General features: G+C 38.5%; 1 protein-coding gene across 2 annotated transcripts in view; it reads left to right on the top strand.

The window, feature by feature from the left end:
* The window catches only part of SRBD1 (S1 RNA binding domain 1), a 132781-nt gene extending 124093 nt beyond the window's left edge, over positions 1-8688 (top strand). For both annotated transcript variants that reach the window (XM_075089081.1, XM_075089079.1), the window contains exons 22-23: positions 5283-5467; positions 7708-8688. In XM_075089081.1, coding sequence (XP_074945182.1) covers positions 5283-5467; positions 7708-7997 — 475 coding nt within the window. In that variant the 3' untranslated portion in view covers positions 7998-8688. The remainder of the gene's footprint in view (positions 1-5282; positions 5468-7707) is intronic.
* The last annotated feature ends 12235 nt before the right edge of the window (positions 8689-20923 follow it).

Raw genomic sequence — 20923 nt, 5'->3', positions numbered from 1 at the left:
ATGATTAGAAGAACTTGGCAATAACACAGAATTATCTTCCAATTACACTATAAATACTTGACCCGTAAATCAAGTGGTATTTTTTTATTTGTTGAAATTTTTGAAACTTACACAACTTCCTACTGGTTGCATTTTAAAAAAAAAAAAGGAAAAAATGAACTTTTAATGGAATTATCTCCTTTAACTGTAGTTCTAATTCTTTGTGGATAACTAATCATGTTTCACTATTTTGTATCTCAGGTTACGCTTCAGTTATGTGATATATTGGTAGTCATGAAAACAGCTAAAAACAGCATGCCTAATGGTATGGTAGCAAAGTGGCTATGCTGCAGTGTAACCATGTCTGAATTTCTTTTCTCATTTAGAAACTTATTGTTTCTTAGATTTATATGTTCAAAATGTCATAAACTATCTGAGTGTTTTCTTGTCTTCTGCATGCAGTCAGATAACCTATAATAACTTACCCATTTGAGGAAAAAATATTGGTTAAATATCCTTATCTGGCTAAACCATATAAGTAGTTTTAAATATATTTGAAAGTTTTACTTTGTGTCCAGCAATTAATTACAGAGACTAATGCATATTGTTTGATATATAGTCGGCATCAGTAGTTGAAAATTGAGGATCTGTATCACTAGAGAGAACAAGAACTGTCAACGTCTGCATTATACAAATAATGCTTTTGCATTTCAAAGCATTACTAAAACATACATGTCTGCATACTTTAAGTTTGCTACTGTCATGAATGTACATTTTACCTAACAAAGTGCATGCTAAAGCAAAGTTGTTTTGTTTTCAGAGTGATTATGTTGCATTACCATTAATTCATGTGTGCAGTGTGACAAGATGTAATAGCGTATCATGTTGCTTTAATGTAATGAATCCAGTACTCCCAGCTCTTAAGTCGTGTTGCTGGAAATGATTACATAAAACAGAAATGACTGTGACTAAAACCCTTGCAAAGCTTTAGAACTCCTGCACATTTTAAGAAGCTTTTTGGGAGGTTTAAGGTAACTTCATAAAAACTTTACTGAAGACTTCCCTTGATAATAGTTTTACTCTTTTCTGACTTTTTGCATTCCACTGAAATTTGCATTATCTTTTAAGCAATGCAAAGGCTGTGCTATAATTTTGTGCAGATGTGTATGTTAAGTGAACATGATGTGCTTATTTGTTACATTTATGCTACTTTTCTTTCTTTCTCTGGGTAAGATGGATGAAATTACGTATTAAATAAAAACATCAGTGATTTAGCCGTGACCATTCTCTGCAGGTCGTGTAAGACTGCAAAGATTGCTTTTAAAACTAAGGTGGTTGCAGAGGTTTCTAAGTATCCTCTAAATCTGAAAACCATAAAACTCGAAGTCTCTAAACCAGCTAAATTTCGCTCTATTCTGACTCTCCAAAGACTCTGGCAGCTTTTATTCGAGTTGATGTGCCTTGAACAGAAAGTTCGCCATTCACTCAGACACTCAACATTTGAGGAAATAAGGATGGTATATCTTAAAAGAATGACTTCACTTCAGAAAAAAAAAAAAAAACAAACCCATCTTTTCCATTTCTGTTAACTTTTCTTGAGGTTTTCTCTTTCTGGTAGATAAATGTAGCACTTGAGCTACTGCAACATGTTCTTTAGTTCATATATGTAGCCAGGAAAATACTTGAAGGGCTTTCATTTTTGCACAGATCATTCATGTTCTTATGTTGTGCAGCTGGAACTGTCATTTACAAATTGGGTGAGATACTTCAAAGATTGTAGTGAGATAGTTTAACATGACAAAGATCAAAATATGTAAATTAAGGGAAACCTCCCCCCCGCCCCGTAGCCATATCCCAGTCTTATTACCAACTATATCCTTTTTTCTGACCTTGAAATAACTCTCAAAGGAAGTTGTCAGGTTGCTTTTTTTAATAAAAAACCATTTAACTTCATTCTTAGCAATGACATTTAAAAAGAGAAATGATCAATATAAATATAACGTGCCACTGTTAGGTCAGAGATTTGTGCTTTATATTGATTTTATTTTTTTTTTATTCTGAGTGCCCTTAGGTGATGTTCATCTGAGTGAAAATGATACATTAAATATATAGCAAGGTTCAACAGTATTTTTAAAAACTACATGTGTAGTCACTAAGAAATTGCTTTTATTTGGAAATATTTTAAAACATAGGTTTTACCAAAACCTAACCTAAAAACATGAGAATTCCCAAAATAGAAATATATTGTTTCTGTTAAAGACTGTTTCTTTTGTAGGAGCATGCCGGGCCTTGTTACAGTGCTCTGTTCTGCCTATAATATACCTTGTAATTCTGAACTATTCTTAACCAAACCCCCATTTTTAGAACGTTATTAATTCTGATGAGGTTGGTGGGACTTCCCATGTACTTAGACTTAGGCACATGTTTAAGCATCATCTTCAGGTGGAGCCAAAATTTTATTCTGAGCAGTAATGACGTTCGTAGGTTATTCAAACAACTGTAATTGATAACGTAGAGCCCAAACCTACCACCCTAGCCTAGATGAGGAGTCCTTTTTAATATCAGTTAAATACTTGCACTGGGATTTCCGGAGGGTGGGGGAGACAGAGGAAGGAGTGGGGGGCAAAATAACTTTCATGACTAGTAATTGAGGGCTCAGGCACCTGGGTTGTGTCCTGTTTCAGGCTGGTTTTCCTTCCAGCAGCCTGCACATAGCGCCGTGCATTCTGATTGCATTATCCACACGTTTGACAATTTTGTACATAACATGGGGGGGGGGGGGGGGGGGTGTGTTATACATTGGCGGCTGTTCCGTGTGGTCGCACTTACTAGCAGCGAAACCCCACCCTGTTATCAATTTACAAATTTGAATGTGCTTCTGCAAAATCCTAATGGTGAAAAAGTGTTACTTGGAGGCACTCGAGCTGAATTTCCATTTGAAGTGAAATAAAGCCAAGTACATGAATGTCAGCAAACTTGTTTATAGGGGTGCACGGTAAAGCATACATTATTTAGAAGGTTGAGTCATGAGGCTGGTCGGGGTTGTCATGTTACATCTGGCCTGTCAGTCAAAGCTGGGGCAGCTGCCGCCTGTCACTAGCGCTCTGGTGGGGCATTGTCCATCCATCAACGTTAGCAGCCAGCAGCCCCGAGGAGTTTTGTGAAGAGCACTTCGCCTGGACCTATACGCACATTCAGTATTATCACTGCAACCACTTTTAGTGCTCTTTTGAGACCAACAGAGGTTTCATGGAAGGTCTGGTTTTTTTATATAGGCTCTTATTAGACAAAATAGTAGCAGTAGTGTTTTATTGTTAGTTTATGGGGAAAAATTGTATTTAATATTATAAACAATTTTGCATCTGTTTTGATATGTACTTTGTTTCCAAACCACCTCAAACTACTTTAAAAAGTGATGTCAAAAGTTGAAATGCAGTCAATCAAAACAAAATTCAGTAAGTCCTGAGAACAGCATCATCCACTGATGATGTTCCTTATTGATTTTTATTTTTTCTTCATACATTGCCATGTGAAATATCTGTATGTGTTAAGAAAATTAATGCAAAAATTATATCTATCACTACTGAGTGCAAATAAATGTGTTTGAGCTAACAGTACACTTAAATCACTGTGCTTGCACTTGAATTCAGTAAAAAAGTGGAAGTCGTGACAGCCAGTTTTAATGGATGTCCTCCTTTTGGCGACATTAGTGGACATTTTTGATTGAAGATTTGCCCTTCTGCTCAAGGATTAATTTTGTGATTTACAGAAAGCTGGGCATTGCTTTCATTATGTTCCTTCAATTTATATTTTCTCAAAAAAATTTAATTTTGTATTTCAGTGCATAAAACTTTTTATCACTCACCACCTGAAATAATATCAGTTGGGTTCCTCAGGTTAAAAAAAAGAAAACAAAATAAAGAAGCCCCCACTGTATCTCCTGCCAAAAGACATACTCGCCTCAGGTTTTGATAAAAGCACAGGATGTATTTTGGAGGGGGGAAAGGAGGATGAATAGGGGGGACTTTTGCTTTCTTACGGAGCTGGAATGCCTCCCACCACTCCCAAGTGTAGGGCATGAACCTGCTGGTCAGCATTTCTGTGGTGGCTTGTAGTTTACACCTGTTGTGAAGTAGGGTAAGGACAGGAAGGAGGGATCTTTTTTAGGAATTTGGAAGGTCTCTGGAGGGCGGGCAATAATTCTATTTGCCTGCTGTGGTGGAGAACATGCAAAACCACCAATAAGGAACATGATAAAGAGGAGTGGTAGAGGCTTATTCATGGTGAGATGCAGAGCAGGGTAGCAGGACAGATAACTGAAATGTCTACTGAGAAAAGGACAAATTGACTTTAGTATATCATAGCTCAGCTTCTATGAGCTGCATCCTCATTTTCATTGGTTTATATCCATTAAAGACTTGTTTTACATTTTTAAGTTGTTTAGTAAAATAAGGACATTTATTCAGTGATAAATAAACATTGTCTAAGGCATCACTACTGCATGTGGATTTTTGTCATCTATTCTCTGTGCTTCTCAGCATATGTGCCAACATGCTGAAATAAAAATCTCAGTGCATTTTGGGTTGGGTTTTTTTTAATTATTTTTTTTAAAGAGATCCCAGACCAAGACACATTTATTTTTAATGTATTTCTTTTCAGCCTTTTTGGATGTCAGTCCAAACTTGTCTCAGTCTGCAATGTGTGTATATATATGACAGTAGAGGAGGAAGAAGGTGTTTGTGTTGTGTGACTGCTTTGACTTGATCATTCCTTAGTTTCTGAAAAACTAATTGTTCTTAACCATGAAGTTCTTAGACAAGAGAAATACTTTATGTAGTATTTTTTAATTCTTTTGGTTAAAGATTATTTGTATTGATCTAATAGAATTGCCGTTCATTTTAATTTGAATGAAAGTGACAATAAAAATGACAGTATTATAGAACTCACATATTTCTAGGGAACTTTCATGGTAAGATAAATCTTTCAGACATAACCAGATTTAGTTTTAGCATGACCTAAGTCTTTGGTCTGAGAAGTGATGTACATGTTGAAATTTTACATCTAGTTTTGTAGCCTAATCCAGGAGATATATGTATACAGATGGACTGAAAATTTCCTTGTTTGTGTCAGATCAGCAATGAGTTGAGAAGATATGAACCAGGGAAACTGTTTGTTCACTGTTTGTATTTTTTACCGGAAGTTTTGTTCACGCACCAATGCAAAACCCCCAAGTAAAGCAAATGTTCAGTTCCCACTGAAGGATGTTACAAATCTCTCTCTGTATCTTTATTTGAACTTCCCAGGTTTTTATCTTTCATTGGAGGAAACACAAATGACATAGGAAAATCAGATATGCAGCAAAAAGTAAATGCGGTAATTCAAAAGGAAGGACTGGAAGGCACAGCCACAAGGCTAAATACAACAGTGCACACACTGCAGCTGATCATTGATGGTCTGACTCAGCCTGAAGGCTTTGACATCCGAACAGGTAAACCTCTGTTTTGAAGGTTGTAATCTCAGTTTGCTTGTTCTGCATACCAGTTTTAAACAGCACTTCTTCTAAAGTCAGTAGTGGATTTTCATTGACATGACTCCATTTCTTTTCTCAGACAAGGTAAGGGCTATATCATAGTCAGATGTTTCTTTCCACCTTGGTAGGTAAGAAGTGTGAATCGTGTCTTAAATCATGGCATTTTCAGCTGTCCTGAAAACTCCACTTTCAGGAAGGGGAGTTGATGGCTGTTAACAAAATAGTTTCAATATGTTGACTCTCTGCTGATTAGATCTGTGTTGGTTCTCCGTCACATAAGGGAATGCTGAGACCAAGCTGAAACAGTAGTAATAAAGGTCTGTGGAGCAGTAGTGTAGTAGTGTGTACTTCTGCTCTTTTACTGCACTAGTTCCTAAAGACAAGTGTAATTGGAGCACATGGCTCATGACTCACCCTGGTTAAAACTTTGCAGTAGTGCTGAACATTTTGAGGTGCAGGGGAAGAAAGATCAGGTAAGCAATGAAGTAAAGCATCTGGTGATGCTGCTGTTTAACAAAATATTTCCCACTAGTGATCTTGAAAATATGTATTTTCTATGTCTCCATTTGTTCTGGTGGTCTCACATCTAAATTACAGTAGGGTAGACTATATTTATATTAGGAGATATAAAAGCAAAAGAGAATCTTCAGTGGAAATATTAATATTCTGCTGATCCAGTACATTCTGTATTACTGTAGACAGACTCTGTGACTGGAGCAGGTGGCCTAGTAGCCTTGTATAGCTGTAATTCATTGTCTTTGCAACCCTGCTTGTGACCATCAGTGAGGAAATGGATCACATCTAACAGCTTCAGCTCAGGGCTCAGGCAGCTTTCCGATGTATCTTCTTAAACGTAATTGAAATTCTATGTTGTTTTTTTCCCCAGAATGATATTAGTACAAAGGAAAATGGGAAGAATTATTTGGGGAAAGAAAAAGAAGAGAGTATTTTTATCATACTATTTTAAAAGTGCTTTTTCTAGCCAAGGTCTTGCAACACATTTCTTGCAAGAAATTGTCTTTTTAACATTAAAGTTGAAAGCTAATCAGGTAACTGTAATGAATCTGCTGGGGGAGGGGGGAAACCACAACGACAAAACAGATTTGCTAACTTTTAAAAAGAATCCCGTCATGCTTCTGAATCTTCTTGTGCTTGTTGCCCTGAATGGCTGTTTAGTTACTTTTTTCACTGAACTGCCACTACCCAGTATGTTACAAAAGGATTAACCGTTTTGGACTTGAGCAATTAGGTACGTTTCTTCAGTAGAAAATTTGATGTCATTCAAAGCCTATTGCTACATTTGTGAGCTTGTGTACTCAGTTGGGGTCTGATCCCCGGCCTGGTTGATTTCCAGTGCATTTTAGCTGTGAGCTTGTTCAGGCTGTATTTTATTTCTCAAAGGCAAATATAGGAAAATGGTTGCAATCCTGCTTTGGTGATGCTCTGCGTGGAAAATCTCAGTCCTATAATATCTGGGAAAAGGTAAAACAGCAGTAGGAAAAGGTTGGAAAGGAAGTTGTTGAGGTGGCTCAGAAAGGTTTTCTGCAGGAGTAGAAAGCGGTAAGCAAGTAACAAAAGAGTTTAAAAAAATCTTTCTGTGCCCTTAAATGCAGAATGTGAACTTTAGTATATTGGGATATTACCTGCTTACAATCATGCATGTATGATTTCTGAGTTGTCAGTGCAAAGAAGCAGTTGATTGTGTGATGTCATGTTGCAGGTGAACAGAAAGCCTAAGAACAGTGCATTGTCAACTTTTCTCTGTAGTATGTGAAAAGACTGAGTATTCACCTTCCTGTATACAAATTTATATAGGAGTAGAATTTTATGTATAATTTACGTAGCTCAAGTCACATCAAGTCTTTTCTAGCTGGCTCTATGAAAATTTAAAGAATCTTTCAGTCACTAGCTAATCTACTTCATGCTTCTGAACCCCATGTGATAGTTCTGTACCACAGAGTTCACTTTATTTATTACTCCATCAATCATTGTCTCATAAAGTGATCCATAAAATACAAGAAAACATTTTATCACAGATGGGTCTTTATTTTAAAAAACATAACGAAGCATTATTTGGGACCTTAGAGCTACCTTAGGATGACTTCTTAATTAGAAACAATCATATGGAAACAACCCCTAAAAAATAATGCAAGCTTTTTCTTCAGTGTCTTATTTTTGTTTCTTGTTTCTTGTAACAGATTTTGATAAACCTGACTTCAAGAGAAGCATAGTGTGCTTTGAAGACCTAAGTGTTGGTACTGTTCTGACTGGAAAAGTTGAAAATGCAACGCCATTTGGAGTATTTGTTGATATTGGTGTGGGAAAAGCAGGTTTGATTCCAGTGCGAAACATAACAGAAGCAAAACTTTCTAAAGTGAAGAAGAGGAAAAGCCTGGGATTAGGTCCTGGAGAAAGAGTGGAAGTTAAAGTGCTTAATGTCGATATTCCTCGATTGAGGATAACGTTGGATCTTATTCGTGTTTTATGAGAAGGTTTTTTATGACTGAGCCTTCATTTTAAAGGTTAAGTAATATCGGCAAGGTTCTGGAGATTCAGGCATTTAATGAGTGTGTTGAAAATGAACAAAGATTGAAACGTTCAGCCTTGCTTTTTTTAATTTTTTTTTTTTTTAGTCTAGCAGTTTTTCCATATTTCTGGAATCCTTTCTGTTAATAATTGTTGGAATACTTTATTGGATTACCTCCAAGCAACCTTGTTATTTTGTCTGCAGAGCAAATGAAATTCCAGTGGACTGTCAGACAGATCTCTTATCTGTTCTGTCTGTGCAAGATTTGCTCTCTGTCTTTAGTCAGTACTGCACAAGCAGACATATTTACTGCTCCCCTTCAAAAAAACAACCATTCAGTTTGCCTGTCTTCTGGTTGAGAGTCTAAAAAGGGTACCTAGTTGCAAAAAAGTGATCTTTAAGTTAGTGATGACATCGCTTCAAAAGTAGACTGAAAAAAGAGCATCTGCTAATACTATTGATGGTTCAGAAATATTTGGCTTTAATTTATTTGAGCAAGATTATTAGATCTGTCTTATTATTGCTTGTTCAGTTACCATTGATTAACACACTTGGATGAACCTTGGGGTTTAAGGAACTGTGCTCAAAGGTGTCAAAAGACATTTGTGGTGTTCTATACTTGTGCAAAATAAAAACATTTCTGGCCATCTTTTCTCAGTGTACTGGTTCTACGAGTGATTTAACAGTCCTAGTTCTCTTTCTTTCCAGCACGTGCTTAAGGATGCAGCTTGTGAGGATGTACTTGTCTGACCTTCTGAATGGCGTGCCCTTTCCTGAGTTTTAAGACCAGACTAGAGCCCATGGCCTGATATTGTTCCTAATTTAATAGAATAGTTCTAGTCTGTCTTGGACTCCTTTAACTTGACATTAATTTTTTTTCCCATCTTTGAGATAATGTATTTTTCTGCCTGTTTTGAGTGGAGAACAATTTTTCAACACTTGTCTTCACATACTATGCTCATGAAGCCATGATTCTCCATAAAAAACTTCTTGTTGTTTGTAGATGCTTAAAAAGCTTTTCTAGACTTCTGTTATAATAAGAATGCTGATTATTTTCTGTTAGGAGTGCCTAGCACATGAGATTTGTTTCTTCACCTAGAGACTTTTTGTTTTGGTGGTGTTTTGGTGGTGTTTCAAAGGATTTACCACTTTGGCCAAGGATGCAAAGAACAGTTGATGGTATAATGGCAGAAGAGCCTCCAGCAACAGCAGATGTACGTGGTCTTTCCAGGAAATTTTTGATGTATTAGACGTTTTTTCCTTTGAAGTCATCAAACTCACCTGTAAGTTGGCAGAAACTCCTGTCTTTAAGAGATGAGCACATAGAACACCTATAGCAAGTGTCAAATGTCTTTGACAAGGTTTCTAACTACAAATGTCCAAATAGCTGTTGGCACAGGGAGTATATATTGCTTAGGAAAATGTTGGTATCATTTAATCTCCCAGGTCTGTGCTTTAATTTTCAAAATTAAAAGCTAGCTATAGACAGTGTATTTTGGAGATTATGGAATCATTTAGCAGATAGAAAACATTAGACTTCACTGTGTTTTGTCTGCTGAAGCGGGGGTGAGATCCTCTATGATGCAAAGGTCAGCACAGCTTGAAATCATGTTTCTCATGCCTTTTGAAATTTTCTTGTAGTATTTCTGCAAAGTAGATGTTGTCGATATGAGATTAGAAACTGTGATACTGTGTTTGAAAATGTCTTTGAAAACACAGATGCAAAGCAAACAAGCTGAGATTATTTTTAGTTCCCCAAGGGATGCATTCACTGATAATGCTGCAGTATTTTCTGCTATCTCCATCAGTACAATTATCAAAGTTCTTTTGGGCTTTATATATGATCTCTACAGTATCTAAGCACTTAGAAAACGAACTTCATTTGCTTGGCCTTCTCTAAGAAGGAGGTAAACTTGGTCATCTCCTGAAGCTCAAGTCAATGACTGAGATGAAAAGTATTTTCTCTTTTTGTACTGTTTTGTTACTGAAATTCATTTTTTTAACCTATATCATGAGGACTGTAGTGTCTTCTGCATTTTTTATGTGTATCTCTTGGATGATCATAAAATTCTCTAAATGAAAGACATCTTGAGATGGATTTTCTCACTGTTAATTCACAGGAGGCTTCAGAGAAAACTTGAGGAGACTCTGAGGACTGACCTACAAATCAACTTACGTGCTCATGAGCTAGTTTGGTTTCTCCTTAGCGGCACTCATTAAGCCTCTTCTGTGGCATCACAGGGACTCTTGGAAAATAGTCATCTCTATCTCTTTGAATTTTTTTAATCACACAAAAGTGGGAAGTTTATGACTATTAATGTCCTAAATGTCTGCAGGTCTGCAAATGTAATCCCATTATCAGTTAATTCAATGTCTTAACTACCCACAGAATTTTTTTTCTTTGCAAGTTCTTTTTTATCCTTTGCCAGAACACAGCCACTGTAACAGCCTAATGAGAGAGAGCCTAAAAAAGATGAATATTTGTTGATATGACCTTCTCTGGTTTTTGTCAGATCGTTGGAGATTTTAAAATTCTTTCTTCTTAATCAGTTTTCCTCTCGAACTCTTGTGGCTTTCAGATTTCTGTCATCAAAGCACCAAGACTGTTTTCTCTAATTCACTTCCCCATTTAGAACCAAGGAAAAATTACTAGCTGGGTGCTTTTTCCCATTGGAGATGCTTTTCACAATGCAGTCCAGTCTTTGGAACTAATTCTGTAGTGCTTAATGGTGATGCCCCAAAGATTTAAAACAAAAAAAAAAAAAAAGCCCCTACTTCATTCTGTTCTTACTTAAATGCTTCAAAGTGTGGCTTCTCAGGGGAAGAATTAAATATGAGCCTTTAAGTCTCACTAAAAATTTTACTTTTGCCTTAAGCTGTAGATTCCAAGGCATCCACTCACCGTTCCACCTCTCCACAGGAGAATCCAGCCCATCGATCTTAGCTGACAATCTGCTTTTTTAGTCCCACCCTCACTCAAATAGTCTGGTATTTTGCAATCACCTTCCTCCAATATGCAGATCCAGAAGAAGAGCTTCTGAAGATTTCCTGTGCTTTAGATCTTACACAAAAGAGAAGAATTCTTCTACCAAACTAGATGGCACTTGTATGCCTGGCTGTAGTAATGCAAATCAAGAGTTTAAAAGAAGCCATTTGTTTTGGTTTTATTCCTGCCCCAGGCAGTTTTAGACAGCATATATCAATTTTCCAGAAACTTGTCAACCTCAGGAATGATTTAGTATGCTACTAAACATAATAAAATCAATAGAAAAACAAATAGAATTTCCATGAGGAGCAGACGGTTGGAGAAGCTTGTCCATATGGCGCATAGACATGCTGGAATTTGGGGCTTTGTGGGGTACTTGTGTTAGAAAAATTGCATACAGAGTGAAGGTAATGCATAATTCAGGAGAACTAATAACCTAACAGCTTTGTAGCAGTGCATCTTGAACTTGGTGTCTATATTTATTTAACAACAAATACACTTAGACATTCTATGCCTGAAAGCTACAAACCAAACATGAGTCGTATTTGCCTAATTTCAAAGCTTTATGTTAGGGCCCTCACCCACTCTGAAGTGAGCGCCAAGTTTTTGGTTCAGCCCAAATAGCACCTTTGCTTTTCTAGCTTTCCTGAGAGTAGTTCACTTAGCTACTTGGCTTTGTGTAAGGACTATCAGTCCTGTAAGAAGGTGGAGGGAATCATTTGGTTATGCCAGTCCATGTTACTCTATGTAACTCCCTTTTGTTCAGCATTTCCTAAAGAGCTGCAAGGGAGTTGGTGTATCTCTGGGCGTACATAAAAGGCAAGTTGGTAATTCCCCTCCTCCCCATTAGAGGCATTCTAGAGGTTTGAGAGCACCTCAGTTTACTAGTCCCAACTGTTCTTCACCCTCCTCACAGGCATGTCGAAGCTATAAATGTTTGGAAGTGTTTCATCTTGAGAAGTCCATGTGAATCCATACTCCATAAACCTTCAGAAGTAACTGATACATCTGCATTTCTTGCAGCAAACCTCAGTGACTAGTTTTTAGAGAACCTCAGTTGCCTATTTCCAGTTGAGCCTCTAAATGGTACCTTCAGTGGATGTTCCATCAGTATGCTGGCTACAGGCACCTCCTGCCAGCAGGCTGTTGAAGAGTGCTGCTTATTCAGAGGCGTCTCTAGGAGCTTACCAGTCACTTCTATTTAATCCACATTGGAATTTTGATGGGATGGGTATTTTTCCAGATGGACAAAAATGAGCCTTTTGACAGGTCAGCCTGTTCTCATAAAGTTTTACTGTAGCTGATGGTAATTTCCAAAGAGGTAGAGTCGAATAACAAATCATGAGAAGTCTATGTATTCCATCACAGACTTTACTACAGCTTCTGCAGCTTGATCAACAAATTTCAATTTCTTGAGTCTGGAAGGGACCAGTGCTGGAGTGTTGCTTCTGTGTGAGCTTGTGCAATGGGACTTGCTGCTGTTAATCAAACTCATGGGTTTCATGCTGTTTCTAGAGCTGTTAGGTCTCTTTTAGGCATGTTCTAGCTGCATCGAGAATCCTAGAAGTTTCTTCACTCTTGGGAAGTGAGAGAGGACTGGTTGTATCGCTAGTGACCAGGGAGAAGAGACCAACACCCACCTCACTACAACCTCCTTTCAGGTAGTTGTAGAGGGCAATAAAGTCTTCCCTCAGCCTCCTCTTCTCCACACTAAACAACCCCAGTTCCCTCAACCTCTCCTCGTAAGACTTGTTCTCCAGACCCTTCACCAGCTTCATTGCCCTTCTTTGGACACGCTCCAGCAACTCAATGTCCCTCTTGTACTGAGGGGCCCAAAACTGAACACAATATTCAAGGTGCGGCCTCACCAGTGCCAAGTACAGGGGCACGATCACTTCCCTACTCCTGCTGGCCACACTATTCCTGATACAAGCCATGATGCTGTTGGCTGCCTTGGCCACCTGGGCACACTGCTGGCTCGTGTTCAGCCAGCTGTCGACCAGCACCCCCAGGTCCTTCTCTGCCAGGCAGCTCTCCAGCCATTCTTTCCCAAGCCTGTAGCATTGCATGGGGTTGTTGTGATCCAAGTGCAGGACCCTGCACTTGGCCTTGTTAAACCTCATACAATTGGCCTCGGCCCATCGATCGAGCCTGTCCAGGTCCCTCTGCAGAGCCTTCCTACCCTTGAGCAGATCAACATTCCTGCCCAATTTGGTGTCATCTGCAAACTTACTGAGGCTGCACTCGATCACCTCATCCAGATCATTGATAAAGATATTAAACAAGACTGGCCCCAACACTGAGCCCTGGGGAAAACGCAGTCGTGACTGGCTGCCAGCCGGATTTAGCTTTGTTCACCACAACTCTGGGCTCAGCCATCCAGCCAGGTTTTTACCCAGCAAAGAGTATACCCGTCCAAGCCGTGAGCCACCTTTATTAAATCCGTTTGCGTTCAGGCTTTTACTGTGAAGAGGCTGTTTTTCTTCAAGTAATCTGGAGACCACCACCTCAGAAAAGTTAATCGAAGTGTTATTTTCTCCTTATCTTACAGATCCATTTATCCTACTACACTTGTATGTTCCTAAAAGAAAAGTGTTTTTCAGCTTAGCTGGAGGTTTGGATTCTCATATCTCATCATCAGTCATGTTTCTAGTAAAGACTATGCCTTTATTTGTGGTCAAGCCGTGAATTTTTTTGCGTGTGACTCACAATGAGGTATGTGGAAATAATGTCATGAGAAGGACTATTATGCTTGAGGGTCATTTAAAAAGACTGAAGAGAAGTGAAATTGTAGGAAAGTATTTTCACCTCAGAATTAAATGTGTGGGATAGCTTGGCAGAGAGCGTAAACTGCCACATACCAAAGGCTGTATGTTGGCACCGTGACTGCTTTTTTGTGTGATGAGGAGGGGCAGGAAACAGGAAAGGGAAGGAAATGAAGGGATTTGGTGAAGACCGTCCTGGAGATGTAAATGGTCTTATGGGAATGAAGTTATGATGATGAAATGCAAATGGTAGCAATGTAATGGTAATGTAGTAGTAACGGAATCTGAGCCTGGTTATCTCTTTCTCCCTGTACCTCACATGAAGGGTAAAAAGAGTAAGTGTAAGTATTTGTTTAGGTAAAGGAAATTGTGTATCTTGTATAAGTGCGTATTGCTACTAAAGAGTATTATGGAACCATTTGGCTTCAAGTGGGAGAGACACAAAGTATGTGCTGTTAATTGATTTGCTTCTCATTTCCCAGTGTTGCTGTTTCTAGTTTATTACGAGTAGATCAATCCTTGCTCATCAGCACTTTTTGCTGAGAGTGCAGCTGTTGTGTGTAGCATATGTGTTGTCCGTCGACACAGTAGGGTGGGAGTGCTCAAGCACTGTGGGCAGTTGCAGGCACCAGAATTTTCACTCATTTATAACTGGTGCGAAGTGTCCTTGAAAGACTAGAGTTTGTCACAGCTTTCTGTGATCTCTTGAAATCAGTGTGCTGCTATCTTCAGTGCATGGGGATAGATGCAGAGCAAATCAAGAGCTGAAAATAGCAGAAAATCTAGCTATTGATATGCTGGATAGAATTTTTTCTAAGAGCATACAGCATCAGTGATTTGAGATCTGCACTGGTGATTAACTTTTTTATGTAAGCACATGCTTGTTAGCCTCCAAAGTTGTTAAATCTTTGCTTACCTGAAAGATCATCTCTTCTGGTGTGTTCCATGGCTGAGATAGTTATTCAGTTTTAAATTTGAGCGTGTTCTCAGAGTGTCGTCTCTTGTGGGCTAACTGGTCCAAAGTGGCTCTGGTGTGTTAATCTTCAATATGTTTTATGAGGCTTTGTGTTTCCTTGGACGCACAAGGGAGTAAAAATCTAAGAGCTGAAAGAGACATCTTCCTATGTTTGCTGTTGATGGACACTCAGTTTATTGTGTGTGATGATGTAATGTGGGCACTGTTCATGGAAGGGAAGGGCAGGTGGTAAAGCTTATAAAATTAATAAAAACATTCAAAATTATATAAAAGAAAAACATCTGCCTGACAGGAGGAAATCCTTGACAGTGCCTGTTACAGTCTGTTTCCCACATTTCAGCGTATTAAGCTTCTCACTTGGATCAAGTTGCAGTAGTGTGTTTCTTGGGGGACCAATGTCACTTTGCATGCCTTCCATTGCTTGTCACTGATCCAGCAAAGTCTGCAATCTGGCCCTTTTTAGAGACCAGCAAAACAACAATGAAAAATCCCTCCTATGGTAGCGGAGCTTCCAAGATTGTCTGCAGTGAAACCCCTCTGAAAAAGTTCTTCTCCTTTTCCAGTTGTAGGAGGAGGGGCTTCCTCAAGTCTTCTGTTGTCTTTGTTGCACAGAATATCACTGGTTTATCACAATTTCTCTCTGCCAGTTCCCCACCACCCCGCCCCTTCCTAATGCTCTGTAGTGAGTTATTTGCTCCTAGGTAAACCAGAACACGGCAGAGCTTGATTTTCAAGTGTAAGTACAATTTCATTATTTCAGCATATGTTCTATGTCCTTTAAATGTAACTTGTATCTGGGCTTGTAAGAAATACTAGAACGCTTTCCTTATAATCAGGGTGACAGTCACGGTATTAACTGATTCGATTGTTATCAGATCGCAACCATGTGGGAAGGCATAACTCACTACAGACTATCTGTCTCTATTCAAGGAGAACTTCTTGAATGATCTTTAAATGTGGGAAAAGGTAATAAAGGATTGGTGCTTAAATTGACAAATCAAGCACCTGAAAGTTTGAAAGTGTTTAAGGGTGTCCTTTGGAAGACCCCATCCTCTGCATTAAGCAAGGCATGGGATCCACAGGAGGTGTTTTGTGATTACCTTGTCTGAGGCAAGGCAATGGTGTAGTGCATATCCATAGCATAATTATAAGAGGCCAAGAATAAATATAAACAGTGTTTTGTAACCTCTGAGTGCTTGTCGTTGCAGCCTGAAGGAAGGTCTTTTTCCGGAGACGTTATAATGTCCTTTCCAGGCTTGTCCTTCAAATGAGAGACTTAAAACTGATCAGGAGCAGAGAGGGCAGGACAGCAGTCCTGAGTCCAGTTTCAACTGGTTTCAATCTCTTTCCATCACAGGCATCACACCACAGGATCCCTTTCATAAGCTTCTCACATCCCTTTTTAAAACTTGTTTGGCAGTGTTACCCAACAGAAGTTAATGATGGTATTCTGTGTATAAAAAAGAAATAAATAGGGGAGGCCCCAACCAAGCTTAGACCTGCTGTTAGTGAACTGGGATTTCAATTGTATCCAAATGGGACTGTGACCGTTCAGATGGGATTTACATTAAGGTGGTGCGTTCGGTACAGGCCGAGCTGTGTTTCAGTGGTATCAGCTTCCTTGTCAAATCCACAGAAGCTAATGATGTGGGCTGTAAAAGTGGTGTTAATTACAACATTAATGTTGTTAGTCAGCATTTCAAACTGAAGCTTTGCTGGTCATAATAAAATGAGGGATCCTGGCCTTGGAAGCAGACTTTGTTAACATTGCCTTGCATGTAAGTATTTACAGCATTCCAGGAGCTCCTTTGTATCTTATAATTATAAAAAAGTACAATTGTAGCTGAAAACTGAATGTCCAATATACTCATCGCAGAACAAAAATATAAACACGTATGACATCTTTGTACCATTATTTTGTTTCTTTTTGTAAACTATGTTCATAGACAAATCTATTTTGTATATTTCTCGCTCATTGCTGGCAAGATAGACATAAATATTTCTAGGAATGGGCATGCCATAAACAAATTACCCAGAGTTTTAAAAAAGAATGTGTTTTGGTGGTTTTAAAAATAGGATGTTTGGTTAGCAGATCTTCACTCAGCAGATCAACATGCTAAGCAATGCTTGTTCACATCTCATTTGGTTGAGGGTGCAGGTTTGTGGTTTTCTACTGGTGCAGAAAACAGAGACGAGATTTTGGGTTTTATCTTCCTGAGGCTGGAACTTTTTACAGGAATTACTTATTTAAAGAGTTAATTAAATGAAGCTGCACCTTAGCAACATCTACTCCAGATTCTATGGGTGACTGTTCTAAATTTTTCTTTTATCCTCCCAGTGGCTTTAGCACTTGTAAAATTCTGATGTTGCATGCTTCTCCTAATAGCATCCTAAGGGAACAAAGCTCATCTCACCAGCAAAAATAAAAAGGCAAGAAGCACAAGTGTACTGTGTTATTTAGGCGTATGCAGTGTTCCTCCTGCAGAAACACGTCTGTGGTTGTTTTTTCATTCAGACTCAGCTAAATGGTACTTCACTAAAATAATTCTTGAAGGAACTTATACCAAATGGAATAGGAAAACTTTAGGAAGTAAAATGTTATCAATGGAACAGAGATTGACTGTTCATCATGCCTAGTATATATTGCTTTGTCTAACAACTCACCCCAGCAGGCTTACAATTGTGCTCTCTCTGAAGACCCTCCCAGCTGCAAGACCTGATTGACGGAATCTGTAGGCAGATGCACTTGCCAGACTCCAATAAAGATGGGGCCTTGGGAAAATCTAAGGCAATTATTGACGGGCAGCAATCCACTAATCAGACAATTTCAAAATTAATCCCACAGTCCCTTACTGTATTAGCTTTCCTCCTTGTTTGTATTTATACAGCAAATTCATGACTTCAGTGAATACTCTCCCTTCCAGCCCAATTATGTCTCTCTGAGGGTATTAAATTAAAAACAGAAGAAATATTGAAAGTGGCTTGCAATTAGTTTCTTTAAAAGGTGGTACGGCACTAGCAGGCTGGGGTTCTTAATATGATGCTTGATAATAAAAGTAAACAGAATTTTTTTCATGGTGCAAGCAAGGCAAGTATTCCTAATATGCCTTGTTATAAAGCAGCCTATATATAATGAGAGAAAAAAAAAAGTTATTTGATTTTGGAGTTTAATTATATTTTCATAAAATTCTTCTAGAGTAACTTACAAGTCCACAGTGTCTCCAAATAATGTAAATAGATTTTGGTTTGTGCATTTTGATTTACCTTTCCCCTGTTTTATTTTGATCACTTTATAATACAAAATTGCGTTGCATTTGACTGTAACCTGTCTTTTAAATGAAGACTGATCCAAATAGAACATTGCTTTCACATGGAAATGAAATATAGAACCATCTTCATGCTGTAACTGTTTAAACATGAGTCTCTGTGCCTAGACTCCTTGTCTGTGTGCAGTGTATCTCATACTTTTGAAATTTGGAATTCTGTGCTGAGTTCTTGTAGTGGGCGCAGAGTTGTTTCTGTGGCTCTGAACTTGAATGTAGCATTTTCTTTTTTATTATCAAAAAGTAGAACCAAAGAGAGACATCACTTTAATGGAATTATTTTGTATCTTTGTGCTGCAAATGGCTGTTGGCTCAGGTAGTGAGAGCACTGTGCACTTCTACTGTTTCCCACATGTGGTAGGAAGCATACGGTATTTTTTTTGTTTATTACTCATCAGTTTGCTTTCATGTATAGAGGAATAAAAAAAAAAAAGAGACAATCCACTTGGAAGTCAATGGGTAAACTCACTGTATACATAATTGGAGAGCAGATGGTGCAGTGCTAACTAAAAAGTGTTGAAAGTGTTTCTGAATTGAGGAATATGTGTGGCAGAGATTCAGCTCGAGAGGATTAAGGCTCAAACCCTTCCTGGGTAACTTTGGTGAATTCAGCTCTTTTCCCTGTATCTCAGATTTCCATCTGTACATCACCTTGAATGGGTGTTGTGGGGAAAAAAGGGATGTGAAAGTTTTATTGGGTTTTATTAAAAGTATTTAATTGGTATAATTTTCCAGTTAAAAGGATAAATAATTCTATAAGTGGCAGCAGACCTGGTTAACTCTGATCTTTCTAGTAAATGTACATGGAGCTGGTGAAAATATAGTTACACACAACCTCATCTTCTACTTTGAACAAAATATTCAATGAACAGTGTCTCCATTTCGGCCTTTTGTAATCAGTCACAAGTTGGATTGATGCACAGGGATGGAGGACATATGAGGCAAGGGTTGTACTCTAATTAAACTATTTTCTGATTACTCAAATGATTTCTCTAACTCTTTTTCCAGAGCTATGCAGTCCCTTGTCATGGAAAAGGGCCAAGTTAACACACTTGTATGGTTGGGTACATTTACACAGGAAGACAAGGCTCAGGAGACACAAGGGGTAAAAGTTCCTGTGCTTCCTTTATACTCCAATGTCTAACAACACGCCTGCAACAATGCCAAGCTGCCTTTCCTAGTGCAAGCAAAATCTAGGATGGAGGTACTGGTAGGCCTTGTTTTATATTACTTTTATTTGATTTATTGCAGAAGTTGTTAACACCCCATAGTTCTTTGAATAAAATAAAACAAGAAAACCTATAACAACATAAGCCAGGGAGCCTTTCATCTTTGTTATGAACTAATTAAGCTGTTGATTACCTAGGGATTAACACCTTCCTATGTAACAAAAGATGCATTCTGTGAGTAGGAAGCTCTGTAAGGTAACAGCTCATGCAATTTGGCATATTTCAATCTAGCCCAGGAGGACAGAGCATGAAATATAGGAGGCTAGCAAACAAAAATGGTTATCCAGATTTCCACCCCTCCTCCTGGAGACATCTTTTAAAATCTATCAATTCATCAAGTGGATTTCACAGGAAATGATAAAAAAAGTGTTTTAAAAATCACAGTGCTTGTTTAAAAAATCAGCACTTGATGAATTAAGGTCACAGCTCCGTGATGTTGGTGGAGCTTTGCCCTTTAGCAAGACGCTGAGCTTGGAGGTTTCAGAGCCTGAATTCCTTTCGTATAACTAAATAGTATTTTAGTAAATGAGGGCAGCTCTTCAATCCATATCTACCTGATGGGATCCTTCTTAGATATGGGTACAGTTCAGTGTCTTTGCTCGCACTGCAGTTCAGCCAGCCAATGATGCTGCTAGTCATGGGCATTCCTCCGTCTTCGTTATTTATATGTACAGGTGGATTCAGACAACTGGCTTTATATACGCCACCAGCTGGCAACAGCTTTTGGTTATGGTTGACCTGGGTTAAGTTAGAGCTGGTGACCAAGAAGTTAAAGTCAACATTACCAAAACCTGAAGTTATTTGTTGCCCTTCAGTCATCATTCGTTCTAAAGCAACAGCACTTAGGTTTGTGTGGCACAATAAACAGAAATAGAAAGTGCGTTCGTATGGATAATGTAAAGATTAAAGCTCTTGCACTCTCAGCTGCACCTTGAATAGCTCGCGTTTTTATATGCTTTTAAATAGGAGAGCTGTGTAACATGACCCTCTAGTTGAAAGGATGCAGAATTGCTATACTCCCATCTGGATTATTACATTCAATTTAGGCCACATGAACTCCTGTGCTGAAGGTGTACGTCTAAGAAAATGGTTGTGAATTGAGCGTGACTTGCATAAAAGAGCAAGTTGCACCTATTCTCTCTTGAAAACCATCTGCTTTTAGTTAAAATTGCAGTTGGCTTGCCAGCCAGCCATGGGGCCCCCATCTTCTTTTCTGTATCACCCCACATTCACATGCTTAATATACTAGTAATTTTATTATGGATCTGTGGTCAAGACTCTGTGGCTAAGGTTGCAACCGGTTCTTTTATAAGCTCTGTTTTTTGTCTGCCCCACTGAGCTTTCACTAGGAAAATTGACCTGAAAATTGGCAACATTCACTCTGCACTTCATATCCATATATTTACATTCTCAGGCATGTTTAATTGTCATGCTCCCCGCTTTACTGCTTTTTCAACTTTAATGTTAATTATCAGGCTCCACTTAAAGTCAAGCCTTTCTTGGTGTATTTTAATTATAATAAAGCCCTAGGCAGTTAGGTTACTATGACCACTGCATATTACACAACTCTTGGTTGCGGCCCTCAGTTGCCTTGGTATGGCTTATTCA

The sequence above is a fragment of the Phalacrocorax aristotelis genome, chromosome 3, assembly GCF_949628215.1.
Source record: "Phalacrocorax aristotelis chromosome 3, bGulAri2.1, whole genome shotgun sequence".
Taxonomy (NCBI): Eukaryota; Metazoa; Chordata; class Aves; order Suliformes; family Phalacrocoracidae; genus Phalacrocorax; species Phalacrocorax aristotelis.
This window is presented reverse-complemented; position numbering and strand designations above follow the sequence as displayed.